General features: G+C 36.4%; 1 protein-coding gene across 1 annotated transcript in view; it reads right to left on the bottom strand.

The window, feature by feature from the left end:
- Ercc1 (DNA excision repair protein Ercc1) overlaps window positions 1-792 on the bottom strand; it is a 147,832-nt gene extending 147,040 nt beyond the window's left edge. Inside the window, exon 1 of the mRNA XM_090411366.1 lies at window positions 395-792. Within this exon, the coding sequence (XP_090267492.1) occupies window positions 395-529 (135 nt within the window). The 5' untranslated portion in view covers window positions 530-792. The remainder of the gene's footprint in view (window positions 1-394) is intronic.
- Between the last annotated feature and the right edge of the window lie 19,919 nt (window positions 793-20,711).

The raw sequence follows: 20,711 nt of genomic DNA, 5'->3' as shown, positions 1-20,711 counted from the left end.
GGAAACTGGGCAAAAGTGTGGTTAGTAAAGGTGTTAGAGCTGGGTTCTTTACTTTTAGAGTAGTGAATGAGTGGAATGCGCTCCCTGAGTCTGTGGTGGATGCTGTGACAGTGAATGAGTTTAAGGCGAGGTATGATAGATACTGTATGAATGTCAAATAATTGTGATGAATATGATTTGGGGCCTCCCTCGATGAGTCTAATGACTCCCTGGAGTTGCCCGTAATAATAGTAATAGTAATAATATCATGAGAGTACTACTACCTGAAAAGGTTACATCACTTCCTATCAACAGTTGTTCAAAATCATGTTAAAAATGAGGCAAAATTCATTTAAATACTTATAATGACCAATGTCATAACTGCAGTATTAAAAATAATAAATAAAATACATACACTTGGGAGAGTGTCGTTTTCATCGTCGTCATCATCATCATCATCAAGTACAGGAATACTGAACTTACGCTTACTGGCCATTACACATGTAAAATGGATAGTAAACAAATGCAATGCCAAAAAAAAAAAAAACATGTCTTCATGGCTTTAATTTTTTCATCAAGCATGTCATAGATAAACATGAGAGCACGATCATTTCACCGCAAATAGAAGGCACCATCACGAGTTCACAGGTCTCAAAATTTGGTTCCACAAGAAAAATTTCATAAACAGCATTAATCTAGGTACTAGCATTTTCATACCAAAATATAACTCTCCACCTACATAAAAATTTGAGATGATACTACTACTAGAAATAATTAATTAATAGATATTTACACACCTGAAGAAGTCGGCGTTCCGACCTCTTCAGGTGTGTAAATAATAACAAAAAAAATTATAATATATATATATATGTATATATATATATTTTTTTTTTTTGTTATTATTTACACATTCAAAAAGACATTCTAGCAAGTTTTGACATTGTATCTTTATTTACTAACGTTCCTACGGACCAGGAACTTACATTACTAAAGGAGAAATTATCCAAAAAAATGTTTACTTTATTAAAACATTGCATTCATTATGGTTACTTCAGATGTCAGGCTCCGTCTACCATCAAAAACAAGGCCTGGCAATGGGCAATCCTTTGTCCCCAGTTCTAACTAACATCGTCCTTGAAGATTTTGAAACGAAACCATATCTTCCTTCTCATTTAAACCAAAAGTTTGGAAACGATATGTTGATGATATATTCATTATTTGGAATCACGGGCACACATCTCTCACAGATTTTCTTCATCATCTAAACATCCAACATCCTAATATAAAATTTACTGCTGATCTAGAAAATAACAACTCCTTGGCTTTCCTGGATGTCATGCTTACACGATGCTCTGAAAGATTAAAAATCTCTATGTACAGAAAACCTACTCATACTAATAGATATCTGCATAATGTTTCTCATCATTTTCCACCACAAAAAGTTGGAACTATATCTACCTTAGGACACAGAGCACGCTCTCTCTTGAATGAACCACATGAACTACAAAAAGAAATAAATCACCTCGCTCTTATTTTAAACAAAATGAATACTCTGAAAAAATGATTAAGAAATTTTTTCTGGATCCTCCTAGAGAGTGCACAACAGAAACTATTAATTTTAAAGGTAGCATCTCCATTCCATACATTAGCACAGTCTCTAAAAAATTAGCTAAAGTCCTTAAAAATTATAATATCAGGACGTTCTTCACCACACTTCCTAAAATCCGTTCTCTAATCAGCCATCCAAAACCTACTCATCACAACCTAAAATATCCAAGTGTATATAAATTATGGTGCGATTGCAATATCCCTTATTTTGGACAAACTAACAAATATATTGAACAACGTATAGAAGAGCATAAAAGAGACATCTCTTACAAAAGATCTCATGCAACTGCATTATCCAGTCATGTTCTTTTTTCAAATAATCCTAATGGTGATCAACAAAGCCACTTCGTTTGCTGGGATAGATCAGAAAATATCTTTCGCTGTGATGAAGAGTTTGAGAGGAAAATTGTAGCATCAAGGGAAATCCTGCTGAACCCTGTCCACTTAAACAACAATTTGAGTTATAACATCCCAGATAGCCATGCTGCAGTTATTCAATATTGGCGTTCACGTGAGCCTGCATGCACACTTGCAATAAACAATGGCACGCCTGTTACAACAACTTGAAAAAATACAACATTTTTTATGTATCAATTATGTGTGGCAATTTTTACCTATAATTTTCAGTTTGTTTAGATACTTCAATGTTTATTACTATTCTTTTCTTTTAAGAATACCTGAGGAAGGCTGTTATAAGCCGAAACTAGTCGTATTATTAAAATCTTTATAAGTTATCTCGGTTTTTAGTCATTAAATCTATGTTTTTAAAATGTATCACAATAACGGAAAGCCGATTATCACACACACACACACACACACACACACACACACACACACACACACACACACACACACACACACACACACACACACACACACACACACACACACACACACACACACACACACACACACACACACACACACACACACACACACACACACACACACACACACACACACACACACACACACACACACACACACACACACACACACACACACACACACACACACACACACACACACACACACACTCTCCACCTACATAAACATTTCAGATGCTACTACTATTATTATTACTACTACTACTAAAAATAAATAATTAAGTAATAAATAATATATCATCAACAGCAGCAGCTGCCATTGTCAATCTACTGGTGGATGAAGGCCTTCCCAACATTACTCCAAAACTGTCTGTCCATGGCTCTCCTTTCCCATTTGACTCCTGCAAATCTGATGATATCATCAATCCACCGTGATTTAGATGGGCCTCGTGGTCGTTTTTACTCTCGTGAAATCAAATCCAGTATATTTCTTTTGTCCATCGGTGATCTTGTCTTCAAGCAATATGGCCAGCCCATTGCCACTTCAGATGTTTCCCGCTTCGTATGACGTTTATAAATTTTAGTTTGATTTCTTATCCACGTATTCCTTTTGTGATCCAGTCCTATGATGCCAAGCATACTTCTTCTTTCTAACATGGATTTTAGGCCAGGTGGCCTGTTCTGATGCATTTCTTCTTTCCGATTTTTTCCCCCACTTATTTTATATTTGTATAATATTTTCGCTAGTCTGCTGTTGCCCATTCGATTTAAATGTTGTATCCATTTTTGTTTATGTTGTCTTATGTAGTAATTAATTGGTGTTTTTCTGAGAAATTTCATTTCTGCTGTTTGAATTCGGTTTCATCTTTCCTTTTTATAGTCCATTTTTCGTTTGGGTATAATAAAGTTGGTTTTGACAAGACATTATATAGTCTGATTCTAGTGTGCTTTTGTACTAAGGATGGCTTAAATATATTATTTATTATGCCATTTACATTGACAAAGTTTGATATTTTAGTGTACATGTCTTGTGTTGTTCTTAATTTTGAATTTCCTTTTCCTTTAGTGTCCATGTTTCACATCATAACCATCATCACGAACCATGGGCCAGGTGTCCATTGGTGTCCAATGCCTCCTTCACTATCTTCTTTCATCTTTCTTTGCCCAGTTCACAGTGCCACAGTTTCTGTACACCCATTTCACACTAGTCCTTTATGTCGCCTATCCATTCTCTGTATGGTCTACCTGTTCTGTTCACATCATCCATAATACCAAACATGAAAATGACTTTATCTTCCGGTCCTATTCATTCTACAGATGTGCCAATAATTGCAGCTTTCGTTTTATAATCTTCTCCATTAGCTTCTCCTTTGGTTTTATCTTCTGATACAGCTCTTCATTTGTGACTTCCCGTACACATCCGATTCTTAGAATCTTTCTGTAGCAAGTGCTTCAAAAAAAAAAAAAAAAAAATCAGCTAACGCGTTTTTATTCCCGTATATACAGGAAGTAGAGGAGGCCGTTTTTAGCCCTATCTAACTTTTGGAGACTGAGTGGGCAGTTCAATCACCACTGGTGCCAAATCAGAGATAGCTGGCCCAAAGCTACTAAATAAGCAGCACGCAGTGAAGAGTGACGACTCAACAAGTGCCACCATCTCGTTGCCCCTAACCTTAACACTCGTATTTAATGTCTGAAATAATGTGGGGTTCTACGGTCGATTTTATTGAGTTAACGGGACGAAAAACCCGAGTTTCCGGGAGAAAAAACCCTCTTGCCCGTGACAGAGAACGACTAACTCCGGAACCGGTCGAAAAAGGGCTTAAAAAAATTTCCTCTAGTCTAGACTTAATTTCGAGTCTAGTCGGCTTCCTTCGTGCGGTCAAGCGCCGTGGTATGCAAACGTCACCTCCACTGAGTTACACAGGCTAAAGTAGCAAGTTCTTTAAAATGCCAAATTTTCCTTTTCTTGATTCCTTTTATTACCCACGTTTCAGATCCGTACAGTATATCGCTAAAGATACACGTTTCCAGTATATCTAGTTTTGTTTGCAGACTGATCACTTTACTTTTCCGGATGTTATCCATGGCCATCAGATTTGTTCTTCCCTTTGCAAGCCTGATCTTTATTTCTTTTTTACATGTTTCACAGCCATATGTCAATACAGGAAGAATTCATTGGTTAAAAACATTTATCTTCAAGCATAATGGTAATTTGCGTTTGAATATTTAGTGTAATTTTCCAAATTCTTTCCAACCAAACATCGTGCGTCTTTTAATTTCGTACACGAATTTGATATCCTAAGTATATGTAATGATCTGCTTGTTTAATTTCAAAAAAAAAAAAAAAAAAAAAAAAAAAAATCAGCTAACGCCTTTTTATTCCGGTATATACGGGAGTAGGCGAGGCCATTTAGCCCTATCTAACTTTTGGAGACTGAGTGGGCAGTTCAATCTCCACTGGTACCCAATCAGAGACAGATGGCCCAAGGCTATCACTAATTAAGCGGTACGCAGTGAAGAGAGACGGCTCAAATGTGCCGCCATCTCGTGGCCTCTAACCCTAACACAATATATTTAATGTCTGAAATAATGTGGGTTCTACGGTCGATTTTCTTGAGTTTACAGGACGAAAAACCCGAGTTTCCGGGAGGAAAAACCTGCTTGCCCGTGCCAGAGATCGACTAACTCGGGAACCGGTCGAAAAAAGGCTTAGAAAAATTTCCTCTAGTCGCCGACTAGACTCGAAACCAAGACTTCCTTCGTGCGGCCTAGCGCGGTGGTGTGCAAACGCCACATCCACTGAGCTACACAGGCTCTATGTTTAATTTCATTATTATTGATATTTATTATTTATGATTGGACATAACTATTGATCATAACTTGGGTCTTCTATAAGTTTATCTTTGGGCCAGCTGTTTTGCTAGCAATTTGGAGGTCATAGGTACGTGTCTGTAATTCATGTGCAGTTGAAATAAAGTTAGCTATGTCATCTGCAAGGAGTAAATGGCTTAATTATATTTCATTTATCTTCAGACCTTTCCTTTCCCAATAAAGATATTTGAATATTTCTTCTAGGCACGCTGTGAATAATTTTGGAGATATTGTGTCACCCTGTCTTCTACAACAGAGATGTTTCCATTGAAATAATTTCTGCTGTGGCATTGGCGTATGCTGATGGTTTCGTGATGCTTTAACTATTGCACAAGTATTTACTGAATGAAAAACTTTCTCATAATCAATAAAACAAGACATAATGGTAACTGATATTCAGTACATCGTTCGATAATCTGTTGTACAACTTGAATATGATCCATTGTACCAAAGCCACTTTGAAAGCCAGCCTGTTCTTTTGGTTGTGCTAGGTCTAAAGTCATACAAAACCTATGAGTCAAGACTTTTCTAAATACTTTGTAAACCACCGAGAGTAGACTGATGGGGATTAGTTCGTCAATTCTTCTACTTCACCTTTTTATGTATCAGAATTAGGGTAGGCTTCTTCCATGTTTTTGGTACATTTTTTCTTCAGACATAAGTAAATAGTTTTGCTAAGGTTTTGTGGATCATTTCTCCACCTGCTTTGAGAAGTTCATCTATAACTCCATCCTCATCTGCAGCTATTCGATTTTGCAATCTTTGGATGCTCCACATAACTTCTTCTGGTAGAAATTGATTTGTCAGTCAGAGAACGGCAGGAACCAAAAACTTGGATTTTCTATAGAAAAATTTCTGTTTCTACTTTGGTAGAATTTCCAATTTGATCTACTGTCATTTTTACTCTTCGCCATCTATATGGCTGACATCCCTCGCACAGTCACCACAACAATGGCTCTATTCGTGGACGACACCGCAATGCTTGCCGGATCCCTAAGGCCGAGAATGGTAACTGAAAAGCTGCACACCGTTATCTAAGAATTAGAGCAATGGTTCAGAAGATGGTGCATCGACGTCACGCAGACAAGATTGTCGTTTTGATCTTTATGAGGAATCGGGCACATCCCGAAGGAAAGGTCATAAAGAAACCAAAGATCGAATTGGAAATTCGATCTTTGGTTCTTTATCCCTTTATCAGTTTCTGAAAAAAATGTAAATTAGGATTTTTTAAGAGCACTTCGGTCATCTATTGTGGGCTGATTACCTGTGTATTCCATCCATGTAGAAAGGCTATAACATCTGAACAACATCGGCTTCTCGGTGAATTTCCCATGAACTATGAAGCGCTGAACAGCATGCGGTGAACTTATTTTGTATGATTCTAGTTTTTTTTTTTGACGTCTGAGTCTGTCAGATGCCCCCAGCTTGGTGATCCGTACATCAGTATAGGGTTAATCATCGTTTTTTATAAGAAAAGCTTGTTTTCCGTGCCTAGCACCGCATCAGTAACAGGTACATTTGTCCTATTGCTTTATTTGCTTCTGTGCAGGCGTACCCTATATAGAACATAAAGCAGTGTCCTTCGTCTAGTTTTAACCGTATATATTTGGAGATTGGCTTCCAGGAAATAGGAGTGTCAACTTTATGACCTACCCATTGGTATATGCCTAATTTCTCATAAAGATGAGAACGACAATCTTGTCTGCGTGACGTCGATGCACCATCTTCTGAACCACTGCTCTAATTCTGAGATAACGGTCTGCAGCTTTTCAGTTACCAATCTCGGCCTTATGGATCTGAAAAGCATTGCGGTGTCGTCCACGAAAAGAGCCATTGTTGTGGTGACCGTGCGAGGGATGTTAGCCATATAAATGGCGCAGAGTAAAGGTGATAGTAGGTAGAGCTAGGAACGACTGTTGTAATCCTGTGTTCAGATGCTCTGATTCCTTGTAGTTTCACAGAAAACTTCGGAACCTCAATACTAATGGAAATTTGACGTCGATAACTTCATAGGGTAGGTAGACCTCTATTCGAGACTTTGTTGAATCCCTTTGCAACATCAAAAGACGTCAGTGGCAGTAGTGTGCTGCCTCTTATTGTATCCAACACTGATATGTCCACGACTCTTACAGTTTGTTGTGCAGTGGAGTGATTCGCGCGGATGCCAAAATGCTCTTCAGGTATGAAGTTTTTCCCTTCGTGATTTTTTGGAATATTGTAAGTATCACTCATTCGGCAATCTTTCGTAAGTAGGAGAGCATGCTGATTGGGCGGTAGTTCTGACAGAATCGCTTTGCCCATTCCTTGGTTTCGGGATTTTGTCAGCTTCATTCCAGTGTGGCAAAAAAGTGATGAAAATTAGTGCATAACGACTTTGTGAGAAGTTGTTTGATGAAATTTGTTAGAAACCCCCGTGTGGGCGGATAGTTTCCTTTTCTTTAGTTTCTTGTTTATATCTTGTATTTCACTGCGTGTCATTTGGGATATTTGCACGTTTCAGCTGGTAGGTACCCTGGCGTGAACTTTCTTGATGATATCTAAGTCTATGCATGCAGTTAGAAATGCATTGTGTTTCTATACTGTCAGCGTAAGCTTCTGCTTTCATGGCATCATGATAGACCAAACCAATTTCATCCTGTGGTAGGGATTTGGGATCTGTTCTAAGAGCCTTTGTCACTTCCTTAGCGAGTGATCTTCGAGATAAATGACAGCAGTTTCTTTTCCGACTATTGGTTTCAATGATCCCTTAGTGCTTGGCGAACTGAATAGGTGGCTCTGTTGAAAGTTTATTCTTCAGGGGGCAACCGTCTTGTGATAACGACTCCTGGATATATTCTTCTCGAGGATGAGATTCTTGATTTTTTGATTAACTAGTGCATGAATAATATACAGTTGAAAAAAAAAAAGCGCAGGAAAGTTTTGAAACTCCCATCCAGAAACTATGAGATGTTGTTTCCAATAGCCTGAGATTTTTACGTGTTCGAAAGATTAACATTTTATTGTTATTGTCTGAACCAGAATCACACAGAAGAAAATTTTGGCCATCAGGTGTAACTTTGCGATCTAGAATATCGATTTCAGCAGCATTCGACGGAACAGATAAGGGATTATTAACAGCTTGACGGTAACACCTGACATTGCGACGTAAATGATGAACTGTCGGCAACTTGGCTTTTGTTTCTTCACTTATCGTTGAAAGAGATTAGGTGATAATTTGCTGTGGTGCTTCTTCTTCGGTTTCTTCTGCCAGTCTTTTAATTTGTTGAACAACTTTGACAATTTCTTGTTGTGCTGGATCTGGACTATAAGAACGGTTGTTTAACTATTTTCTCTAGGGAGTTTAATTTTAGCTTTACATTCGCTCTTGTTACGCCTTCTTTCACACTCAAACGATACAACACCATTTGTCAATTTTTTTCATTTGTCAAAATTTGTCACTTTTTACATAGACATAACCTTCAAAAATCACTTTCTTCTTTCCTTTATTCGATTTTACAAATTATTCCATCATGGATATTCAAAAATATTTTATAAATATTATAATAAATTGAAATAAAATATTTTGCTTTCAATTTCACTTCGACAACAGTTTTGACACGCTCGGTGTTATTATCAATACTACAATAATTCACAAATGTAAGTTACTTATTTATATACAAATATTTAACCATAATGTTTAAAAGTTTACAGTAAGAACACGAAACAGTTCGAAAATTATTTGTCGACAGAGATTCCTAATCCTATGATCTTAACGTAAATCGCTTCATGATGGTCATAAAAGTTAAAATTCCAGGAAAAAATAGTCTTGTTTTGACATATAATTCGGATTAAAGAAACTACAGATAAATATTATTAACAAAATTACCTGATCCTAGAAATGTAATGTCCCTTTTTATTGTGCGTTGAAATATTACACCCGAAGAAGATTAAATTGTTATTCTGCATTCTATTTATTTTTTGGTATGGCAACTTTAAAAATTTTTTAAATTTCTTTTTTTTTATCATATTTAATTTCATCTACCGATATTTCAAATGGGAGGGTTCATTGTCTGGGTTCTTTTTGCACGGGGGGTTAATGGAGGGTTTTAAGTGGAGGGTTTTTATATGGGGGTTATTGCCCGATGGATTATTGACAGGGGTTAATTAATGTACGGAGGGTTTTTGTCCAGTGGGTAATTGTTTTTATGTTTCAAAACGTGTAGCTTCAGGAGTACAATCCAACAACTCGTTAATCAGATGCGAAGTTCGTTTCATGTCATTTTGCACAGGCTAATTTGTCAGTACTAATTGCTTTTAGCCTTTCTCATCTGTTTTGCAAGATTGTTTCTTATCCTTTTGTATTTTGTTTCTAATGCTGAGTTACGTGGGTGTTATTTTAGTTGTTTCCACAAAACTATCTTTCCTTGATCATTAAAAATTGCATTTTCTGTTATCCTAAGTGTTTAGTTTGTTTGTGCAAGGGTTTGATTTTCTTTGTCGCTTTCTTATATATGTTTTGCAGGGCGACTTTAATGGTGGAGTATAAAGCATCTACAGGGTCTGTTAGTGCATTTGTTTCAAGTCAGGTTTTTTTGGTTAATCATTCATTTATTTATTATTTTTCTCACTTCTTCTTTTCAGGTTCGAAACTTTGCGAGGATTGTGTTCTCTTATGCAGTTTTATGGCCGTAAAATAATGATCTGCAGCGTTGCATTTAAGGTTGCTGCTGTGCAACTATTTGGTGGGTGATGGTCTAGAGGATGATGTAGTTTTATTTTCAGGTATTTCATCCCTGGTATCAGATTTTACATAGATAGTAGATATTAACATCTTGCAGTGTTTTGCATCTGAAATATTTATGTCTATATCACCAAATAGTATAAATCGGTTGTGCATGGTTCTTGGCATGAAAGCCAACTATCTGATTTTTGTAGATATTCTAATGTGTTTACATTAAAAAACATCAGCTAATGATTTTTAGTTTCCTAGGGAGTAGTGTGGTCATTTTAGCCCTGTCCAATTTTTCGAGACTGAAGGGACAGTTCAATCGCCACCTGCAGCCAATCAAAAATAATTGGTCCAAGACTGACTGTCCTCTGTTACATGGGCTGCGGCAAAGAGAGGTGGCTCAGAATTGCCACCATCTCGTAGTACTTAATCCTAACACTTTATTTTGCTGTCAGATGATAATGTGCGTGCTGTGGTCTTGAGTTCATGAGACGAAAAACCAGATTTTCCGTGAGAAGAATCCCACTTTCTCGTACAAAAGATCGATTAACTCAGGAACCGGTTGAAAAAAAAAAAGGCTTAGTAAAACTTCCTTTAGTAAACTAAAATTGAACTTACTACGTTCCTTATTCGGGCGGTCTAGCGCTGTCGGCACACGCCACTAAACAAGATATGCTGTTGATGAAAAACATATTATTTCGATGTAAATGTTTTCTGTTATGTTAACATTTAATTAATTATTTTTATTCTGTCAGTATTAATTTTTGGTTTGTGAACATTAGCATTTCAGCACCACTTTTTGTTTGCTGGAGTATGTATGTGGTTAAAAGTGTAGAATTTAATAACTTAATTTATCAGTAGTAGAGAATACTTCAGTTAAGATTAATATACCAATAACGTCAGCATCATTCTTTAGATAAGCTTGTGGTATAAGCCACTACTTTCCAATACTTCTGATATATATGTGTAGAATTGAGAACCCTTTCATTCTATGAGTGCATTACTGCCATTCGATAAGCGAGTTAAGAATACGACAGATCCCATGCTCTCATGTTATTCAGTCTACTTGGTAATCCATGTTTATTTTGGCTAGAAGTACCAGTCCACTCTTTTGCTGTGGTCAAAAGTACTTCACTTTCATTGTCGTGGCCTGTTTATGTCACCGAAGCTCTTTGTTTGTATTGGCTTAGAGTTTTGCATGACTATTTTTCGTCTCTGATCCATAAAAAGAGGTAGTTTTTTTTTTTTTTAGTTTGACACAATAGATTTTGGTAGAATGGCGTTAGATACTCGGACAAGAAGAATGGAGTGTTTATCTTTGGATATATATTCAGATTTCTGTAGACTGCCCTTTTTTTAGTCTGCTTTCTCTTATGAGTCTGTCTCTTGTGGACTTACTATACAAACTATAACAGGTGCTGGTCACGGCAAGCCTTGCTTTTTGCTATTTTTGTGTAGCCGATTTACAGACGTGATTTAGCTGCAAAGATTGTTTGCCAATAATGTGATCCAACTTTCGATCTATCCTTAAATATTCTGTCGGTACAGTTTCAGCGTAGCTGTCTATGATAAGATCTTACTTATCCTGTAGTTCGTTTAATTGTTCATATGGAATTTTAAAGTGTTAGTTTCTTGGCACAGTTCGGAATTATTTTTTATTATAGTAGGATGTCTCTCAGTGATTACATTGCCATTATTTAAGATATCTCTTACAGTTTATAAGTCTTCTTCTATTGCTAAATTATGGTATTTAACAAAGTACTCATATTTGTTAATTTTTTTGTGGGTTGTTCGTTCTGCTTTATCGAACATTTGGAACAAAGATAATATGTTATATGTTGTAGTACATTTTGAGTAATAAATTTAATAATTTTTTGAATGTAGAAAGCTCACCTATTCCTTGTTCTTTTAAACCCTATCTTGCTTTTGTAGACTGAGTGGGCAGGTCAGTCGCCACCAGCCAATCAGAGATAGCTAGTCAATGTCTATCACTAATTATAGGCAGCCGATGAAGAGACCGGCAAGCATGCGCTGCTATCTCTTGGTACCTAACCGTAACAGGATATGTTACCGTCTGAAGTAATGTCGGTTATATATGGTCGATTTTCTTCAGTTTACGGACTGAAAAACCAGAGTTTCCGGTAATGAAATCCAGCTGCCCCGTGCAAGAGATCGACTAAGTGGGAAACCGCTCGAAGAAAGTCTTAGAAAAAGTTCCTCCAGTCGGCGACTAGACTTGAACTATAAGTGTTATCTTCGTGCGGCCTAGTGCAGAGGAAGCAAGCACCATTTCCACCGAGCCTCACAGGCCTTCGATTACAATATAATATAGAAATATTAGTTATTATCTAAGATACGTAGAGAAATCACAGGAAATATATAAAATCGAATATATTATTTCCTGACATCAAATATTATCTGTAGAATATATAAGGAATAGTAAAATGAACAAAATTGGAACACTTCTCAGTTTCAAGTACTCAGTAGAGTAGTTATTTTAGAATTTCCAGAAAAGTTATGCGTAGAAAGCAATGTATTGTATAACACTTAATTAGAGGGTGTTATCGAAAAAATCAAGCTTCTACAAATGGGAAAGTTTCAAATTTTAAGCATTATCTGAAGACATAAAAATATAAATAAATAAATAAGCTTAGGCCCCTTATTCCCTTATAAGGAGTACGAGAGGGAGTTTCAGCCCTATCTAATTTTTGGAGACGGATGGCGAAGATCATTCTCCACTGAAAGCCAATCAGTGACATCTGGCCTAGACTATCACTGATTATAAATGGCAATCAGTGTAGAAACGGGCAGCATGTGCCGCCATCTCATTGTCTACAATCGTGAGACTATATTTATTGTCAGAAATAATTTGGGTTCTATTCTACGGTCGATTTTCTTAAATTTATGGGAAGTAAAGCCACGAGTTTCTGGGAGATAAAAAACCCTTGCCAGATATACACTAATTCGGGAATCGGTCCAAGTCAGGCTTAGAAAAACTTTCTATAGTGTAGGCAGCATAGCAGAGATGATGCAAACCCCACTTTCTCTGAGACTATTGTATCAGACCAGTATTGCATATTTACATCATACTGAATAACATTTATAACATATTTAACTGCTTTTACTCTTAGGGGTATTACTATTGTTGCAATTATTTAATTTTGTGAAATTGCTCCTCACAATTTGTTTTACAAACCATCGTTATTTATATGTAATATCATTCCTGCTTTCGTTTGATTTTTTTTTGTTATTTTAAAAAGATCTCGTGTAGCTCCGTGGAAGTGGTGCTTGAATCCTCTGAACTAGACTGCCCGAAGAAAGAATTAGTTCAAGTCTAGTGGCTGAATGGAGGAACTTTTATTAAGCTTTCTTCAACCGGTTCCCTATTTAGTCTATCTCTGGAACAGGGAAGGGGGTTTTTTCATTGGAAATCTGTGTTTTTCTCCCTGTCAACTCAAGAAAATCAATTGTAGAACCCACACTATTTCAGACAAGAACATATCCTGTTAGGGTTAGGTTCCAAGAGATAGTAGCACTTGTTTTTCAGTCTCTTCTCATCGATTGCAGCTTGGAATTAGTGATAATCATGGGCCAGATATCTTTGATAATTGGCCCATGATTATAACTAATTATCAAAGATAGGCATAGAAAAAATTCTTGCAGTTGGCGACTAGACTTAAACCTAAGTCTAACTTTGAGCGACCAAGCACAGAGGACACAAGCGTCACTTCCACTGAGCTACACAGATACCTTTTACTGCTAGCGACACTGAACTATCAATAAATCAAAGCTTTTCAGTGGACAAACTATGGCAGACAACTGCTGTCATCTCGTGTATCAAAAATCCTAAGACTGGTATTATTGTTTGTAATACTGAGAGTACTATGGTCGATTTTTTTTCAGATTCACGATTAAAAAAAGTATCCAGTATGTATATTCTTCGGAACTTGTTGAACAAAGGCTTAGAGAATGTTCCTCTAGTGAGCGACTAGAATCGAACTTAAAACCTCTTTCTTTGAACAGCTTAGTCCTATGGATGCAAATTCCATTTCGCGGAATTATTTTCCTTTTTTACAAAAAAAAAATATTTAAAAGGTCTAAATAAAAAAAAAAATCAGCCTCGACTATTCCCTTATAAGGAGTAGCGAGTCCTTTATACCCTATTTACCTTTTCGAGACTGAATGGGCAGTTCAGTCTCCACCAGTAGCCAATCAGAAATAGCTGGCCCATGTGTATCACTATTTATAGCAGTCACCGATGAAGAGGCTGGCAAACAAGTGCTGTCATCTCTTGTTACCAGACCATAACAAAATATGTTACTTTTCCTTTAGTGTTACACGGTGATCAGCATTCATTTTGGAAATTATGGATCCTACAACCGTGTTAAAATAAGTCTTTTTTTATTTTATTATACCGCCGTTTCGAACCTCATATCAAGATCATCATCTGGAGCATATATAAATATACAAGACAAGCTGGTTACATTTCAAACTGTAAGCTAGGGAAACAATGATTTGATCACATGCTACTCACTGGCATGACCTCTAGTAAAAAAAAATTATATCAAGCTAGATTTAATTTATGGTCTCGGACAATAACACATACCAATTAGTTAACTATAATCCCACTAATAGAATAAAATGAAAATTTGAATATGGCTGCTGATTCTTTCGATCTTTTAGTCTTTGGAATTTTGAAATTAGATTTTCTTTCTAGGGTGCTAAAGGGTCAAAGCTGTATAACTGAGAGAAGATCTCCGCATAGCATTTAAAGGAATGCGGAGAACAGACCAGGGCTTCTGACCCAATGTCTAATCCTCATCTTTTTGTGGTGAACCCTGCTGGGTATCTACCTGGATACTGAAAGAACGTGGATGGGCGGGCAATATAGAATTTAGCCGACCAAATTGTATTCTTATTGACTTAAACCAATATAGAAAATGGTGGTACAACATGACAGCATTTCATGCTGGCTGGGGCATGGGCCGGTTAAACAAGGCCCCGTTGTTAAACAAGGCCCCAGGGAAACAAGTCGAACAGCGAAACATCTGCTACTGGAACAAATCTGAAAGCACACAAGAAATCAACATCACCAGAGTTAAAGATCGGTACTATCAACATAAGAAGACTGAATAGCAAAGAAATGGAGCTAGCTGAGGAATTGGATAAGTACCAGATCGACATAATAGGGGTGACTGAAACAAAAAAGACAAAAACTGGTGAGATCTTTCTGAACAATAAATACAAAATGTTATATTCAGGAAATGACAATCAAGGAAAAGAAGGAGTAGCCATAGTATTCAACATTAATACCAGGCTAATCTTCTTGAATGGCAGGCAGTCTCAAGTAGAGTGATGTGGGCAAATATCAGAATAGGCAATTGGACAATGAGACTTATTTGTGCCTATGGCCCCACAGAAGGTTCTACTAAGTTGGAAGTGCAGGAATTTTTTGATGCTTTAGAAAAAGCAACGGGCACAATGAAAAAGGAATCGTTGGTCCTTATTGGGGATTTAAATAGCAGACTAGGAAATGATTGTCAGACATACAAAAATGTTTGGGGAAAATTTGGAGAAAAGAGCAAAGCTAACAATAATAGTAAATACCTGTTGGATTTCTGCTCAGGACATGGATTGGTTATTACTTACACCATGTTCCAACATAAAAATGTGTACAAATTCACATGGAGAGAAGAGCAAGGAATAAGAAAAGTCTCATTGACTATGTTATTGTTGATAGTGATGTTTTCTCCCTGGTGCAGGACACCAGAGTATACAGAGGATTTGAAATTGGAAGCGATTACTATTCAGTATTGAGGAGGATAAAATTGAATTTCATATTGAAAAGAATAACATGAAGAAAGTTCGAAACCGAATAAAAGTTGAACAGCTCTCAGATGTAAACTGCAGACTAAGGTATACAACGATTATTGAAAAAAAAATGAAAGAATTTGAGAACAAGAACCAAACCTAGGAGATTCAGTGGCAAGCCTTTAAGAAAACCCTGATTGATTCAGCCAGAGAGGCATGTGGTGAGGTTGTCTGCAAGGATAGAAAAATCAGAACTCCATGCTGGACACAGGAAGTTAAAGATGCAGTGAAGGAAAAGAAGAAAGGATATCAAAAGTTCCTGGCGAATAAGTCAGATTGTGCTCTTAGAGAAAACAGAGACAAATGTAAGAAAGAAAAACACTGTGTAAAAGTCGTGGGAGTACTTTGGCAAGAACATAGAATATAAATATCAAGAAGGTGGCAAAATATTCTGGAGGTTGTTGAAGAAGCTTAGAAATGGAGGAAAGAGTACTGTAAAAGGAGTTAGAGATGATAAAGGTGACATGAAAACAGGAGAAAAAGATATCCTTGAAGTATGGAATAATTTCTTCTAAAAATTGCTAAATGAAACAAACAGTGATAGCACAGTAGTAAAAAACAATCAACAGGCATCCAATCAGGACTACATATTCATACTTGAAGTAGAAAAAAGGCATCAAAGACTTGAAATGTGGAAAGGCAGCAGGAGTAGATCATATTCGACCAGAAATTCTGAAGTATGGTGGTATAAAATTCTTAGTAGCTGCACTGCATTGTTCAGAAAGCCTGGAAAGAGTGACGAATTCCCGATGATTGAAGTAGATTTCTCATAGTACCCATATAGAAAAAGGGAAATAAAACTGAATGTGAGAATTACAGAGGTATTTCCCTACTGAGTGTTCCTGGCAAGATCTATGCAAGTATATTTGAGAAACGGGTCAGAAAAATTGTGGAAGAAAAGCTTGGTAAAGAACAAGCTGGATTCAGGACAAATAGATCCTGTCAGGATCAGATCTTCACTTTACGACAAATAGTTGAGAAAGCATGGGAATATGACAAAGATCTGTATTTAAGTTTTGTAGATCTGGAAAAGGCATATAACAAGGTCCCAAGAGAGAAGCTATTCAATACGCTACAGTTATATGGTGTCAATGGGGCATTATATCAACAATACTTAGTCTTTATTTGAGTTGTATGTCAGCAGTTAGAATTGAAGGAAGTACAGGAAGATGGTTTAATGTTAAATGTGGTGTGAGACAAGGATGTATGATAAGTTGCTAGGAAAATGTACATATGCTGTTTATTTTCCTCTCTGTTATTCATTATCTATATGGATCACATTATGAAGGAAAGTGGTATTAAACATGATATCAGAATTGCATGTTAATGTCAGCTCGTTTCTTTATGCGGATGATGTTATACTTCTGAATAACTCCGCTACAAATTTGCAAGATTCTCTGATTAAATTGAATAACTGTTGTAATAGATATGGTATGAAAGTTCGACATTAAAAAGACAAAGACAGTAAAAATGGACATAATTGTTGAAAATGTCAACTGTATTGTGAACAGGGAACCTGTGGAACAAGTAAAACATTTCAGTTACTTAGGCACGATTTTTAGTGAAGATGGTAAATTAAATATGGAAATAGACAATAGAGTCAACAAAGCTGGTGTGGTAGGAAGTCAATTGAATAAATTCATATGGAATAAGAGAGAAATTAGTCGGAACACTAAATTGGCTATACAAAGCAGTGTTCAAACCAGTTTTAACTTATGAATCTGAGAGCTGGGTCAGAAGTAAAACAGTTGACCAAAGAGTAGAGACCGCAGATATGAGAGTCCTGAGAAAGATTAGAGGTGTGAACAGATGGCAATATCATATTAAAAACGAGGATATTAGGAAAGAACCTGACATTGTCAACATCCAGGAATTCGTTATCAGAGCTAATCTCAGGTGGTATTTCCACTTAAATAAAATGGGCGAGGAAAGATTAGCCATTCTCTGCTAGGTTGGCAGGAAAACTTCCAGAGGAAGACCAAGATATACATGGATTGATACGGTACAATGTGCCTTAGACGATAGAAATATAAGATCTGATAATATTGGAGTCTTGACAAGTAATAGACTGATTTGGAGGAAAATTGTAGATAGGAAGTTAGTAATGATGTAAAATTTTCATGTAGTACTATCATATCCTGTACACCCCTTGAGGGTACATGTCAGGAATTTGATGATGTTGATGATGATTTTATTTCTTCGTTTGGAGGATGTGGTTTGCAGTGTTATCAGTAATCTTTTCCACGATCATCTAGCTATCTGCGTTTACATAGCTAGAAAGTTCCGTTTTTTACTTTTGTAGCTGGTTTTGTGTAGTGGCTAAGTTCTTTCTGGAGGATTGAATTTGTTCTCTGTGAAGTGTTTTCTCATGTGGATGTATATTCATTGCACTTTTGTTGAGGTAAATTTCCTTTTTAGCCTGAAGCAATTAGGAATGATATTGCTGTCCCTACACCGTTTTAGAAAAGCCAGTCGATTGATCAAATTAGAAACCTGATTATTCTGCATACTGTATTGATTGCATCGCTTATGGGTCGAATATCCATGAATTATCATAATCCTTTCTTTCAGTGTTATACGGTGATCAGCATTCATTTTTGAATTTATGGATTCTACAACCGCGTTAAAATAACTCTTTGTTTAATTATCCCGACATTTCGAATTTCATATCAAGATCATCATCTGGTGCATACATAAATATACAATACAAGCTGCATTACATTTCAAACTGTACGCTAAAGAAAAATGATTTGATCACATGCTACTCACTCGTAAGGCCTCTAGTGAAAAAAATTAAAAAAAAAATGAATAAATAAATTACATCAAGCTAGATTTAATTTATGATTACAGGAAAAAAATGAGCTCTAGCCTGTGTAGTTCAGTGGAAGTGGCGCTTACGTCCTCTGTGCTTGGCCGCTCGAAGTTAGACCTAGGTTCAAGTCTGGTCTCCGACCTGAGGAACTTTTTCTAAACCTATCTTCGTCCGATTCCCAAGTTAGTCGATCTTTGGCGGGGAAGCAGATTTTTTCTCCTCGCTCGGGTTTTTCGTCCCATAATTCACGAAAACCGACCATAGTACCCACATTATTTCAGAAAAAAACATGTCCTGTTAGGGTTAGGCACAAAGAGATAGCAGTACTTGGTTGCTAGTCTCTTCATTAGTAGCCGCCAATAATAAGTGATAGACATGGTCCAGCTATCTCTGATTGGCTATCGATGTGGATTGAACTGCCCATTGAGTTTCCAAAAGCTAGATAGGGTATAAAGGGCACGCCTACTCCCTATTAGGGAATAAAAGGCGTTAGCTTATTTTTTTTTTTTATTTGAATAAATGAACACACATTCCTTAGCCACTAAACAAGCAACACAAACGCATACAGTTCACAATTGAGAATGAAAAACATAACACATACTGCCATTTGTAGATATACTTGTCACATGTCTTCCCTCGGGCAATCTTTCCTTCTGTTTATTGGAAACTGACACATACTGGCCAATATATACACATAAACTCCTACCTCCACCTAACACAAAAACTAGGTATTATCAGTATCCTAAAAAACAGGGCTCTGAAGATCTGCTCGAATGAACAGGCACTGAAAACCGAATTTAATGTGATCAGCAATTCTATTCAAAAAAATGGATACAGCCAATACACTTTTAACAAAATTCTCTACAAGACCTCAATAAAAAAACAAAGACAAACCAGACTACAGTAAAACTGTAACCATTCCCTACATTAAAGGGACATCAGACAAAATAAACAGAGTACTACAAAAATAAAACCCAAAGCCACCTTTAAACTTCCTACAAAATTAAAAAACTTACTCAGCTCATCCAAAGACCAACTCCCTCCGCTGGCCCACCCTGGAGTATTCCGTATTTACTGCACCTGCAACATACTATACATAGGAGAAACAGGATGGACAATTCCCATCAGACAAAAATAGCATAAACGACACATCAAATATAATAATTATGGTGAAGCTGACCTTTCTCATCATGCCCTGAACACCTTACATAGAATTGACTGGAAAAGCACTAGTTGTTTACATCCCACCAAAACATGCTATGAACGCAAATTTAAGGAGCTTGTGAGATCGCTATCAACCACCCCAATCTAAACAATAATGATGGTCTAAAAATCTCATATAAATGGAAGGCATATATATATTCGTCCCACGAACCCTTCCTCTCAAGAACAACTATAAACAGGACTGTAGAAAATTCAGGATCCTAAATCTAAATTAACAACTTTAATACTAAAAAATAGGACATAACTGGTAAAGAAAAAATCTATAAGAAAGATTGTTTATACATGTTGTAATTTATAAATAAGTTTATTTATTTATTTTTTTAATTAAAAATAACAATTGTAATAATAGAAATAGGACATCACTCTTACTGGAAGGAAAACCATCTGTAAGCAAGAATGTTTATTCATGTAATCATAAATTAATTCTAGCTTGATGTAATTATTATTATTGTTATTTATTATTATTTTTTAAATTTATTATTATTTTTTTTTTGACTAGAGGTCATCCCAGTGAGTAGCATGTGATCAAATCATCGTTTCTCTAGCTTACGGTTTGAAATGTAACCCAGCTTGTCTTGTATATTTATGTATGCTCCAGAATGATGATCCTGATATGAAGAACGAAACGTCGGGATAATAAAAAAGAAGAGTTATTTTAACACCATTGTAGAATCCATAATTTCAAAAATGAAAGATATGTTACTATCTGAAATAATGTGAGTACTACGGTTTATTTTCTTGAGTTTAAGGGAAGAAAAACCCGAGTTTCTGGGAGAAAAAACCCGCTTGCTTGTGCCGGAAATCGACT

The sequence above is a fragment of the Typopeltis vanoorti genome, chromosome 21 (genome assembly GCF_054136105.1).
Source record: "Typopeltis vanoorti isolate ZY-2024b chromosome 21, IOZ_Tvanoo_1.0, whole genome shotgun sequence".
In the NCBI taxonomy this organism is placed as follows: domain Eukaryota; kingdom Metazoa; phylum Arthropoda; class Arachnida; order Uropygi; family Thelyphonidae; genus Typopeltis; species Typopeltis vanoorti.
Note: the sequence above shows the minus strand (reverse complement) of the source record. Positions and strands in the feature narration are given on the sequence as shown.